The sequence below is a fragment of the Gossypium raimondii genome, chromosome 4, assembly GCF_025698545.1.
Source record: "Gossypium raimondii isolate GPD5lz chromosome 4, ASM2569854v1, whole genome shotgun sequence".
Classification (NCBI taxonomy): Eukaryota; Viridiplantae; Streptophyta; class Magnoliopsida; order Malvales; family Malvaceae; genus Gossypium; species Gossypium raimondii.
Genome location: NC_068568.1, coordinates 17422104 through 17436151, shown reverse-complemented (window position 1 = coordinate 17436151; position 14048 = coordinate 17422104). Strand labels below are relative to the sequence as shown.

At 31.7% G+C, this 14048-nt stretch overlaps 2 protein-coding genes across 2 annotated transcripts; both read right to left on the bottom strand.

Annotated features, from left to right (window-relative positions):
• Positions 1–430: 430 nt before the first annotated feature.
• On the bottom strand, positions 431–10245 carry LOC105767785 (protein RGF1 INDUCIBLE TRANSCRIPTION FACTOR 1-like). The gene is made up of 3 exons (XM_052629423.1): positions 10128–10245; positions 1263–1478; positions 431–1066 (listed from the first exon to the last, which is right to left on the bottom strand). The coding sequence occupies exons 1-3, from the start codon at positions 10233–10235 to the stop codon at positions 971–973; spliced, it is 420 nt and encodes a 139-aa protein (XP_052485383.1). The 5' UTR covers positions 10236–10245; the 3' UTR covers positions 431–970.
• A 1931-nt stretch (positions 10246–12176) lies between these two features.
• LOC105767790 (RING-H2 finger protein ATL52) lies at positions 12177–13248 on the bottom strand. Its single transcript, XM_012587354.2, has one exon. The coding sequence runs from the start codon at positions 13129–13131 to the stop codon at positions 12319–12321; it is 813 nt and encodes a 270-aa protein (XP_012442808.1). The 5' UTR covers positions 13132–13248; the 3' UTR covers positions 12177–12318.
• Between the last annotated feature and the right edge of the window lie 800 nt (positions 13249–14048).

Genomic DNA, 14048 nt, shown 5'->3' with positions numbered 1-14048 from the left:
TAGAAACTATAGATGGCCAATTAATTAAGTGATTATGTATGTTTATATTATATAAAACATTAGTTAATTTTATTTATAAAATGAAAATTTATTAAATTAAAGAAAAGATAAAGGTTTGGTGAATATTAAAGAGAAAGCATTCTTTCTTTTTACACTTTAAAATTTTGAAACCACATAAGGAGAACGAGGAGATGCACGGTTAGGATTTCAAAATTTCAAGCTCAAAACTGGCATGCTCAATTTAGTCATTTTCTTGTAAATTTTCTGTTTTCGGAATCCTAGGAGCTTAAACTAGCTGACCCATGTCTTATTTTTTGGTATTGATAAATAATTAGGAAGTTGTCATTGATAAATAATTGAAGCTTTTGGTGTTATATTGATAGGTTTTACATTGGGAGTTGAAAAGGACTAAATTGTACAGTCAATTGATGATTTTTTGCAATAGGGACTAAATTACACAAATTTTGAATTTTGTGGTAGAAATTAGAAGGCATAATTGCAAAAAAACCCTCAATGTTTGGGGGCTTTCAGTTTTGTACCCTTGACCTTTTTATTTTTTGATTGACACCCTCAATATTATGATTTTTAAGAAATCAACCCAGTTTTAACGATCAACTCATGTTGACCGTTAATCAAACTGTAGGTCAACATAATAGCCCATGTGGCATGCCACATAAGTGCACGACGTCATAAATGACGTCATCTATTTAACAAATTTTTTTCTCTCATTTTCTCTCTTGCCCTTCTTGTTCACCATTGTTGCTTCTATATACAAGATAATTACCTTTGTATATGTGGGGCAATAATAGTTAAATAGTATGGCTTAATATTCTATAATTAGACCTACCATTAGGGCTTTATGCGGAATCCTTTTTCTTCATTTAGTAGTTTGGTAATTAACCGATATTGGTGGGGGTGTTGATGGGCTAAAGCTTTGGATTTTGTTGTTGTTACTATTCTTGAGGTAATTTCAATGGTTGCTACTACTGCTGTATGAATCCTCTAAATCTGATGCCATTCCCATTTGCCTCTTTTTCTTCTTGAAATCCATTGAAGTGCCAACTATCTGCAATGTTTAGATAACATTCAAAACTTGCGAATTGACCCAATAAATGCATTGCAAAAGTCAAACATAATGTACAAATTTGGGAGCTTCACTTGCCCTCAACAGTTTTCTCAGCTGCCAAACAACACCATTGACTTGCCAAGAAAATTTAATTAGAAAGAGAAAGAGAGAAGAGTGGTGGGTTTTTTTTTGTTACCTTGCAACCGAGAGAGAAAAATTTGGATTTGTTGACAAGGCTACACTCATAGACTTCACAGGTTTTGATGACACCCTTTCCTGGCCTTGACTGTGACCTTTCGTTGATGAAAACAACCTTAGCACTATTGATAACATATGTTTGAACTCCAATTATGTCTAGGTATTTTTGTATCTTTGACACCCTTATCACATCATGGTATGAAGACCTTCTTATCTGTCAAAACACACACATTAACAAATCCAAATTAATGCTCAATTTCTATAATGAATGAGTAAATAATAGAAAAATCCTATGGGATTGGTTAATAATATCAATTTTTTATCTATGGTAAATCTCGTAAAGGTCTTTTTGTCAAGAAAAATGGTGTTTGGCAAGAGAGAAAATGAGAGAAAAAAAATGGCAGACGACAGTGGGGAAAAATAATGATTTTAAGCTGAAAATGTGGTGTGGGTTTACAAAAATTACACAAAAGCGTGATTATAATCATAGTAATAGAGATTATTGTAGATGAAATGAGCCAACCATATGTTTTGAAGAAGAAAAATGGTGTTTGGCAAGAGAGAAAATGAGAGGAAAAAAATGGCAGTAACCATGTGTTTGACAATAGAGAAAATAAGAGAAAAAATTTTGTTAAATAGATGACATCATCTATGACGTCGTGCACTTATGTGGCATGCCACATGGGCTATTATGTTGAGCTACAGTTTGATTAACAGTCAACTCATGTTGACCGTTAAAACTAGGCCGATTTCTTAAAAAATCGTAATGTTGAGGGTGTCAATCAAAAAATAAAAAGGTCAAGGGCACAAAACCAAAAGCCCCCAAACGTTGAGGTTTTTTTTTCAATTATGCCAAGTTACAAATAGGAAGTTAAATTAGGCCTAGAGTGAAATCAACATAAAAAATGGAGGTTAAATTTGAAAGTTATGTTAGTTACGATTTTAGGGACTAAATTGAGTAAAATGAAACATTTGTATAAAATAACAATTGAATGTGAAAATGGCTATGTATTGATAATTTTATATGTTTATTTTAATCTGAAGCTAACGTCGACTCGTCGACTCGAGTTCCTCGAAAAAGAAAGGAAAAGATAAAGTTGTCGATGAATAGCTCGGAGTTTATGGTTTGTGTTTCTATAATCCGAACTATCTCAATTGTTGCATTTTACATTGCATTGTATGGTAAGTTCATAAGGTGAGTTATAATTGATTCAGAGAGTTGAAATGATGTAATTGAATTGGTTATTTATATTAAGGACTGAATTGAATAGATTTAGAAATATTAAATATTATTTGAAATGTTGAATTTTCTAATGTTGTGATGAAATATGTTGTTATATATGGGAATTATGGATTGGTTGATTGAGATTATGATGTGAAAATGAAGAAGTGCTTAAAAATGAATGTGAGAAACTATTACCCTATTAATTGTTCGAGCAAGGTTGGGGATAATTGGCATGCCATAGGATAGGAAGAGTTTAGGGTTATATGGCTACATGTCGGGGAGTGCTGGCACCCCATTTTTTAGTTATACCGACTAGTGTTGGGCACATTTATTTGTCAATTTTTACCGGCTAGCGCAGGGCACAACTTATTATTTCGGATTTATTCGACAGGCATTAGGTACCATATTGGTGTGTTGTTTGGATCCGCGTATTTGTTTGAGTCTGAGTCTGAGTCTAAGTCTGAGTCATGTTAATAGGGAAATAAAAATGGAAATCGAAATAACGGTATGTGAAGTGAATAGAAATAAAGATGTTTACGATCTTTGAATTCATACAAATGAAATTGAGATGCAATGAGATATTATTGCTCGATATTTCAAGGGATATGAAATGGAAGTTTGATGTTTCATATTAGTGTTTATGTTAAATTTGGATAGTTAGCTATGAAGTAGTAAAAGTTTACATGTTAAATTGCATTTCATCTATTACTTTTAACTCATGTATTTGAATGTATTATATTATGTTTTAATGTTTGAATTACAAAAATTCCACTGAGTTATACTCAGCATACTGTTTTGTTTTCCATGTGTAGGTTAAGTACTTTTTGGTTCAATTGTCAACTTTAGCATCTAGTGGCAACCCTGGACTCAAGTTTTGGTGATGATTTTGGTTTGGTCATGGCATGTACCTAGGAGAGTTATGTGGTTGTATATGTTATGCTTTGGATGAATTTGGCATTTTGAATGTTATTTGAATGTGTGCATATCTATAATTTTTGTAATGATCTTTGTAGTTGATAACTTGGTTAATAGGTTTAGGTATGTATGTTATAATGCTTATATGGTAAGTAGGTAATATGTTTTGACATATGCTTAGTAAATGAATGGTATGCCTATGCTAAGTTTGAATGAATTTAGTAAGGCTTTGTACATGCTTGTATGGTTGATATTGAATCATTATAAGGTGTTATTGATGGTTAAATGTTGTATGTCATGTTAATTGTATTGAGGTGCCTTGGAAGGCATATTGGAATGGTTTGAATGTGTTGTTTTGTTTGAATTTGAGTTGATGAATTGAGGTGTCAATTATGGCATATTGTTTAGACACTTAGGTTGGTTATTATAAGTGATGTTTTTGGTATGATAATGAGGCTTTTGAATTGGTTGAAAGTTGGTATAATATGTTTCTTGTGGCATAAGTGATATAAGGTTAAAAAGCTTGTTTTTAAAGGTTCCTACAGGTTTACACGACTAGACACACAGTTGCATGTTTTGTATGTTTTAGGTGATTTTAGTGCAAATGGCCTCAATTTGTTACACGGCTCAACAACACGGTCATCTGACATCTTTTGAGTTTTTACACTTTTGACCTACACGGCATTAGTGAGTTACACGGTTTGTTCGCACGGCCGTGTGACTCCAACCCCACACGGCATCAGGCTATTGCACATCTTGCCCACACTGCCGTGTGTCCAATGCCACATAGTCTCAGCCTTCTACATGGTCAGGGGACACAGTCGTCTAACCCCTATTTACAGAATTTTCCTATATTTTTATTTTTGTTTCAAATTGATCCCTGTTTGTTGCCGGGTTGATTTTAAGCTTTTGTAACCTTGATATAAATATAAATTTTGTTGTAATGCTTTTTATACTTGATTATATATAATGTACTCATACTTAATTGAAATTTTGAATTATAAATTGCTTGTAAATGATTCGTATTTGTCTGTAGCATTCTATTACTTGGGTTCGACGATCGAACTAGGTAAGGAGTTTTACAGTAAGTCCATATGAAATTTAATTAACTTACCTCGATAATTTAATAAACTAAACATTTAACATGTTAATAAGGAAATTAGACATTCTTTGGCACATTTTGAGATGGCTAATGCAGAACACCATTTACAACCAATAAGTTAGTAAAACTTTCATACAATGAACTTGTAACAACAATCATATACAATAATTCACATTAGAAGCATATATAATTCAATTCATATCCAGTCCATTTCAATATTTACATTTCATTAGATTAGTGTTTTGCCCTAGGAAACTATAGTAAATTGAACACGAATACACGGGATTATATTGCTCACACAAGCTGATAGTGATTAGGGTTGCTCACTTTTATGAATTTTTCTAACATAAGCTGAGATCGTATCGAGGTTACAATCTAGGCTAAACCAACGATGCATATAAACCAAAGATTTGAAACAAATTTTGGGTCTTATATAACCATATAAATTCTTGATCCATTTCATATTTGACCTTAATTGCTTGCCATACGTATCCTAATCTTTTACTAAGTTCACACTAACATCATTATTATGATCATATCATTTCAAACCTTTTATCAGAATACATGTCACACAAATCCTGTAAACATGTAACATTTATATCAGTACCTTATACCCTTTCGTATAACCAACATTTTCACGTTTTACAATTCAGTCCACAAATAGCTAAATAAGTCAATTTCCATAAAGTCATTTAAATATAAACATAAAATTGAAACAAATACAATTCAAATTATTCAATTTCCATAAAGTCACTTAAATATAAACATAAAATTGAAACAAATGCAATTCAAAAATAATTTAGTAAGTTCCATATGAACTTACCTAAAAAACAAAAATAACTGAGACTTTAAGGACTAATTGACAATTTCTACTTTTCCCTAATTATCTTCGATTTGGTTTAATTTCCTATCTATACAATATTCAATTCAATTTATCAATACAAAACATGTATATCATCTTGTATTATGAATGAATAGTCCAATTTAATTTTTAAAGCCCTAAATTTTTCATTTTATTCAATTAAATCCTTAAAATTTAAATTGTGATAACTTTCAATTTTGAGCTTCGGTTTCAAAACAGATCCCAATACGTCCTTTTAGGAGCCTATATTATCTATTAATACAAAATTTCACAACAACTATACAATTTATACACTTTGTTCCTTTTGAACAAAACTTGCATTTAAATTTTACAATCTAATTCTTTTCACATCTAAACTTAAAATCTATAAATTTAACACCAAATTCTTCAAGAAATCAACAATGGAAACTTCATAAAACTTTAAAATTTTGAAAAATTGGTACATGGGCTAGCTAAATCAAGCTCTCATAACTTAAAAAACATAAAACATACAAGAAAATGACTAAATTGAACTCTCAAATTAGGGTCAAAAGTTTTGAAAGCTCAAACCCTATTCCTTCTTTTTGTATTCGTTGGAGAATAGGTTGAGCAAATTGATTTCTTTTTCTTTTAATTTAGTCTTTTATACTTACTTTAATTTTTAATTAATCTTAATTAATTTAATTAAACTTTAATTAATTAACCATAAGCATGATTAGTCTAAGTTAGTGGATTTTCTCATCCAATACCACCACTTGACTATTTAAAAGGGTTTAATTGCTCAATTGGTCCTTTGGTCATTTAAAAATCTATAGCGATAAAATTTTATAATTTAGTCCCTATACCTTAATTAACTATCAATTTGGAAAATTTATTGGACCAAAATTTAATATGTTTCTATACTAACCTCATAAATATTAATATTTAATTTTTACAGACTCAAAGTACGAAAATAGGGTTCTGAAACTATTGTTTTCGACACCACTGAAAATCGAGTTGTTACAGAAAGGCATGTAAATGGTGGCTAACTCTCACGCATCATGTACCAATGAATTAGGTTGCTTATACATTCTTCAAGTCCAAGTTTCAAAAGAAGAATGTTGGTGAATTATATTTAGAAGATCAGAAACAAGAATTTATAATGTTCTAGCAGGAAAATTAAAATTGGAGTTGTTAAGTATAGTGATATATATATCTCTTCCAAGTCTTTTGAGACAAAAAATGCTCATTGATTAAGTGTGCGAGCGATGCTCAATAGAAATCCAGATAATCTGTTAATCATGTTATTTTTCTATTCTGATGTAATTGTAGGAATGAACTAGTTGAACAAGCAAAGTGTGATTCAAGACTATCGTAAGAAGTTCTCTATTCAAGTCCTAAAAGTGAAATTATTGAAGTCAAAAGCATAAGATCAAGTGATTCTACTCATATCATATCATCAGTTCGAGCGAATAAGCTTTTTAATCAAGGCTGTGAAACATATATGATTTGTCCTATTAACTCGAACTCGATGAAAGCTAAACGAGTAAGATCCAGACAGTATGTGAGTTCCCATAAGTTTTTCAAGAAGAATTTCCAAGATTACCTCCTATTAGTGGGGATGAAATTGTAATTGAAATTTACTTGGGTATAGCTTCTATGTCAATTGCATATCGTATGAAGGTAACGGGATTAAAAGTGCTAAAAAATCAGTTGCAAGATGTCCTAGACCACAGGTTTATACGTCCTAGTATATTGACCTAAGGGGCTCCAATATTGCCCGTTAAGAAGAAAGATGGGTCAATGGGGCTCTGCATTGATTATTAAAAATTGAATAAGTGATGATCAAGAATCGTTATGCATTGCAGTGTATTGAAAATTTGTTTGATCAACTGAAAGGTGTATCAGTCTTCTCGAAAATCAATTTGAGATCATGATATTATCAGCTACAGGTGAACAACATTTCGTATGCTGTACGGATACTATGAATTTATTGTGATGCCATTCGAGCTAACAAATGCACCTACAACGTTCATAGATCTCATGAATCGTATATTCCAATCGTATTTGGATCAATTTTTGGTGGTACTTATCAATGATATCTTGATATACTCGAGATCAGAGGCTGAGCATGATAAGCATCTGATAATCGTATTGCAAGTGTTGCATGAAAAGTAACTTTTTAGGAAGCTCGGTAATTGTGAGTTCTGGTTATTTGAAGTGGTTTTTCTAGGGCACATAATTTCGGCTGAGGGAATTAGGGTTGGTCCCAAAAAGGTTGAAGTTATCCTTCAGTGGAAGTCGCCAAAAAATGTATTAGAGATACAAAACTTCCTTGGCTTAGCTATATATTATAGGAGGTTCATAAATGGATTCTCTAAAATCTTCTTTCCTATGACAAAATTCCTACAAAGGAAAGTGTAGTTTGTGTGGAGTACTCAGTGTCAAGAGAGTTTTGAAAAGTTGAAGGCCATGTTGACAGAAGTGTTGATCTTGACCTTACTTGAATTCAGGAAAGAATTTGTGGTATTCAATGATGCTTCATTGAAAGGATTAGGTTGTTTCCTAATGCAAGACGATAAAATAATTTCATGTGTGTCTCGTTAGTTGAAACAAAATAAATGCAATTACTAGACGCATGATTTAGATCATGTCGTTGAGGTGTTTTTTTTTGTAAAGATCTGAAGGCACTACTTGTATGGTGAAAAGTGTCATATTTATACGAATCAAAAAATTTTCAAGTATCTTATCTCCTAAAAGGATCTAAATCTGATACATCATTGTTGGATTGAGTTGTTGAAAGATTATGATTGCCTAACTAATTACCATCTTGGGAAAATGAATGTTGTTGCTTATGCTTTGAGCTGAAAGTCAACAATTGGATTGAGAACGATGTTTCCTCAGCTTAGAATTTGCAAAGATGGAAAATTATCGACTGAGTTAAAATAAATTAAACCCTTGTTGATTGATTAAATAAAAGTGACACAATCTGTTGATGTCAAGTTAGCGGAGAAATTAAAGCTTGCTCAGCAAGGCATGGTTAAAAATTTTAGCATTAATATGGATGATTGACTTCGGTTCCACAATCAAATTTGTGTTCATGATAATGTTGAGCTAAAGAAATTAATCTTGCACTTTGGTTGCAAGGGAAAGCTAAGTACCAAGAATATTGAACCGTATGAGATCATTAAAAGAGTTCGGTCGGTTGCCTACCATCGAAACCGTAAAAGATTCACGATGCCTTCCATGAATCTATGCTCCAAAGATATCGATTCAATCCTTCTCATATTATATCAGTGGAAGCAATTGAAGTTCAGTCTGATCTATCATATGAAGAAAAGTTGGTAGAGATTTTAGCTCAAGAAGTAAAAGAGCCAAGAAATAAGCGCGTTTCATTGGTGAAAGTCATATGGCTTAGTCATAGCATAAAAGAAGTGACCTAGGAACTGAAGGAGACAATGAAATCTCAGTGGCCCCACCTCATTTCAGATAAATTTTGAGGACGGAATTTCTTAAGGGGGAGAATTATAACGACCCTATTTCTATTAGTTTCGAAAATTTTAGTTTCAAAATCTCATTTTCATAAATCGAGTCCTTAAATATAGTATAAATTATATTAAAATTCGGTTAAGTAATTTAGCTTAAAAAGTGGTTAATTAAGGTCCAAGGACTAAATTGCAAAAGTCCAATCACTATAGATTTTAATTAGGAAAAGATTGAGGACCTAGATAGCAATTATCCAAAGGATTAAAATGGTAAATGAACCAAAAGTTAACATGTATTAGTCAATGGTAATGATGATAGGCATTTTTAAATTAAATAAAAAACATAATTAAATATGTTAATTAAGATTAATTAACAAGATAATTGTTGTATAAATAGAATGGTAGTGGAATGAAATATGAATATATCATATTCTTCCACCGTCCAAGGCTAGCAAAGAAAGAAAAACACCATTTTGGGGTGATAAGCATGGTCAGCAAATTAAAGGTAACCAAGTTATTTTTCATGTAATTTTTATAAATTTGTGATCATGGGAGCTTGATTTAGCTAGATTATGTATCAAGTTGTTCAATTTTTGAAATTTTGATAAGTTTCCATTGTTGAGAATTTGAGGAATTAGGCTTGAAATTGATAGAAATTTATGAAAAGGACTAAATTGTAAAGTTTAACAAGCTTGATTGTTAGCTTTGTTACATTAGGAACCAGATTGAATAAAATGAAAAAATGTTATGAAATTATTGTAAGAATAGAAAGTATAAGGTCCCTAATTTGTAAATGTGAAATCGGATTTTAATCCGAAGCTCTATATCGAAAGTTACAATTATCCCGAGTTTAGGGATTAAATTGAATAAATTGTAAAATGTGCTTGGATTTGTATTTGAATCTGAATTGAATGAAAATTGATATTGTTGAATTGTTGAATTATTATTCAATGCTAAATATGACACTAGTTTGTTGAGAGGGAAAGGAAAAACAATAACCGTCGACAAGTGACGCGAGATATCGCTTTGTAATTCTATGATTCGAGATCAATTTAATGTTGTATATTTATGATATTTGCATAATGTGACATTGAGGTGAGTTGAAAATGATTATTTAAAGTTAATTACTATGTTTAAGATTGAATAACGAGATAGTAGACTAAATTAAATAGAATAGAATTTGCATGAGTTAATTTATATATGTTTCTAGATATAGAATTGAGCTGAACCATGTTATATGATTTGATGAAATATTAATGAATTGAAAATGACTAATCATGAATCAAAATATATAAAGAAATTAGAAAATTGGTTACCCTTTTAGTTGTTCGAACTAGTTTGGATATAGTTGGCATGCCATAGGGTCTGGATATTGATTGGAAGCCAACATTTTCGGGCAACCCAGAGTGGTAGATTGTACACATAAAGTCATCGTTGCCGTTCAACCTGAGGTGACAAATTCATTTATCGATTCTAAGTTCGTGTCTGGTTAATAGGGTTATATAAACATGATTTGGCTATATGGTAAACTAAAATGAAATGTGGTTGATTCGGTATAACTGCACACATATGAAATGCAATATTCGACAGCATGTGAGAGATCATGCGAAATGAGTTAAAAACAAGCCCTGGGGCCAATCAAGAATGAATGAGGTAATAGACATCACGACAACATCCAGCTAGAGATCCTCGACTCAACAATGCTTGCATAGTTCTGTTTTGTTAAATATATGGCATGTGCCTAGGTTGAGTCGGTTTTGACACAATATGTGTTTATGTTTATTTGTGAAGTTAGAATTGGTATTTTAGAAATGGTCACAAGGTTGGATTATGAATTTGGGTATGTCACAAGGTTTGAAATGCATAAATTAGTTGATATGTTTATGATCTATTTGAATATGTATATATATATGTCAAATGTTTTGAATGGTTGTACTATGAAATTAGCTTATAGGTTGTACGACATTGATGAAATGATTGCATGGTATTGGTACATTTGTGAATAAGGTAGTATTATATATAATTGAACTTTTGGAACATGTGCTTTTGGCTGGAAAAGGTACAATAGAAATGTGAATTATTGTTTAGGTAAGTGCAAGTTGGTTCCATTTTGAACCATTTTCAAACAAACAGTCACGTCGCAACGTGGAAACTTTGTTGTCACGGCTAGACCTAGTCAATGTGTTGCGTCACAAGGAAGAATCCTCAAAGTCGTGATGTCAACCCAAGATTTTAAAATCTTTACAATTTGGTTCTAATTCAACCTTGGGTTAGTAATAGAGATTTCATAAGCTCCTGTAACACCCGAAAATGATTGTATAATGTATCATATGCATGTATTACTCATATTTAAATTTATAATGGTATAAATTGAATATATTTTATCGTAGTTGCTCCAACAACGAATGTGGCATCATGTCAGGTACAGGGTGTTACAGTTTCTATAATTTTTTAGATTTTAAATATTTTTAATTTAATTTTTAAGTGATGATGTAGCACAATTTCAAAGTATCATGTTTTCACAATTTTACACCATAACAAAAAAGGGGTAAAGTGTTTGATGGAATACCAGTTCAGGTACCAACCTAGACCAAAAATAAAATTAGGTATCTACTTGGGAAAAATAGTCATGTTCAAGGGCTTAAAATGGTGTATCCCTTTAAATTGTATAATAATTTCAAAATGTTTAAATTGGGTTTTCATTTTATTTTCATTTGGTATCTTCCATGTTGGTTTTATGGTCTGTATTCAAGGTTCATGGTTGTCGCTCTTAACAATTTTGTTATCAAGGTTTAAACTTGCATTCTCTATTTGGGTATACAATGTACCTTACCATTGAAATGGGTTTCCAAATTATTAGTACAATATCAATCAGGCTTTTTGTCAACCTAACTATTAGTGTTATTTTTTTATCATTACAAGGGGAAGGGGAGGAAAAATGACAAAATTTGAACCTGTTTCGTCTAAGTGCTAAACAATAGCTTTAACCATTGCTTCAAGCAAGTCTTAGTGTCAGCCTAATTGTTAGTTAAGACGTTAAATTTCTTCACGGATATGATTTAAAACATATTAAAAATATGTGAATCAAATTTTAAATGTATTTACACCTATAATGAGCAACTTGAATATGACGAGTTTAAAAAAATAATCCTAAATTTTAAAGACACGGTTTTTTTTTTTTTTTACTTTATGTCTAAGCTATCAATGTGCTGAACATATATGTTTAAAGTAGATCTAACATATTTTAAGTATGTTACATTAAATCCAAAATTAATGCAGGCTAGCGTTATGGATATGATCTTAATTAGAATGTTTCAAAATGTAGAAACTAATTTAGAATTTTGGCCAGAATGCATGTGGCAACATATTAGAATTTTTTTTTCCGAATATAGGGCTTGGAAATTTAATAAACAGAGTATAAACATGATTTAGGATTATGAACCTGGATGAAGTAAATTTTCGAAGCAACCGAAAGCATCAACCAAATTTTTGTTTCCAAACATCATGTTAATAAGGAAGAATTCCATCACTGGTTCTACTCCTACCTACTCGCAATTGTGAGAAAGACCTCAACAATGAAGACATTCGATCCAACTGTCTCATAGATGGAGCCTTACAAGAATTGCTCTTCCACAAAATCATCTTTGATGTTGAAGAAGAAGCATCTCCACTGTCATCTATTAAGTTAATGTATATGTGGAACTGATCCATTGACAAGGATCCCTTCAACCCTGTGATCACATGTGTTTTACTTTCTCTAGGGAACACCAGGGGCAGACAATGTCTTAACAAAGTATTTGACTGAACCCCGGAAGTTGATGAGGCCTGATCGCCACCTTGTCCGATGTTTCGAGCCAAATACGGAACCCTTTCTCCTCCAATATGGTTGGCCGGAGGCGATTCTAAACTAGTATAGTCTACAAGTGTTCGACAAATAGGACAGGTAGAATGTGCCAAAAACCAATTGTCAATGCACGGGACATGAAACAAATGCCTGCAGTTTGGCAACAAGCGGATAGTCTCCCCTTCCTTTAGTTCTCCCAAGCAAACAGCGCATTCAGTTTGATGAGTGCCCAATTCTTCATCTTTATCCCTGGAGAAAGACAGGATTGGAATTGTTTCCAGGATTTTATGTTGAAGCCCAGTTGCTATGGAGGGATTTGTAGCATCATCCGGTTGATCTCCCCATCTCAGGCAGTATTTGACAAGTAAAAAATGGTATACAATTAGTGCTAGACAAGTGGCAACTATGCCGGCCAAGGAAATCAACAAAGGAGTCAGAAAGGACCCTGAATCTTGAGCACCATTTGCCGGATCCATGATTCACCATCTACGGGTTTTCTTTCAACTGTACAACTTGTGGTGGTAACTTTAAAAAGATGAAACATGGACAAATTGTAGTGTTTTTTAAAACAGCTGAAACACTTTGGTCTTCTCTCAAGAGAGGTTGAAGACTTGAGAGATTACAAGTGGCATTCTTCGATAGTGGCCCACGTGTATGGTATGTAATTGGCCAAGTGTCACTTGTTTGGTGGAGGATGATTACGTTTGAGGATATGATGATATCACAATTCATATCTTATTTTATCCTACCACCCTATTTAAGATATAATAATTAAGATAATATGGGCCTACGTTAGATAATGACACCAAAAAACTGAGTAATAAATATTTTATTTTCCTAAACATTTTAATGTTTGAATTCATGATTAATTTATTTAGTTTTTAAATATCAAATAAATAACATATCACAAAATAATTTTCTGCTTCGTAAAAATAAAATAGCATTTTGGAAATTCAAATTTAAAATATATGAAAAAAAGTATCCTCAATTTTCTCAAATAAACTTAACATATTTAATGGATGAAGGTAGAAAGTTGAATATAATTTCTTTTTAGTTTAAGTAGTAAGAAAAGTATAGATAACGAAGTTTAAACGAGTGATGCACAGAAGATTATCTTTTAAGAATACATGATAAAATAATTATTCTAAGATAACATATCTAATGTCGTGCAAATTTTGATATGACACATTGTAGGATTTTGGGCTCGAATATCGAAAAATTATTCAGTGACTCAAATTAGAAATTTTATAAAAGAAATTTGATATTAGAGTTGAGAATATGTAAAAAGAATTTAAAAAGTGAAAATCTGACAAAAGACTAAATAAAGTAAATTTTGAAAAGTATGAGGACCATTGTGCAACATTACCCAAAAGTGGAAAAATATGAATTATTA

Coding starts and splice junctions, on each gene's coding strand:
- LOC105767785 (XM_052629423.1), bottom strand. CDS start 10,235: ATGTGTACAATCTACCACTCTGGGTTGCCCGAAAATGTTGGCTTCCAA. Junction 1,479..10,127: donor TAGTTCGAACAACTAAAAGG/GTAACCAATTTT, acceptor GTGTTTTGACAG/ATAAGAAGGTCTTCATACCA. Junction 1,067..1,262: donor TTTTCTCTCTCGGTTGCAAG/GTAACAAAAAAA, acceptor TAAACATTGCAG/ATAGTTGGCACTTCAATGGA.
- LOC105767790 (XM_012587354.2), bottom strand. CDS start 13,131: ATGGATCCGGCAAATGGTGCTCAAGATTCAGGGTCCTTTCTGACTCCT.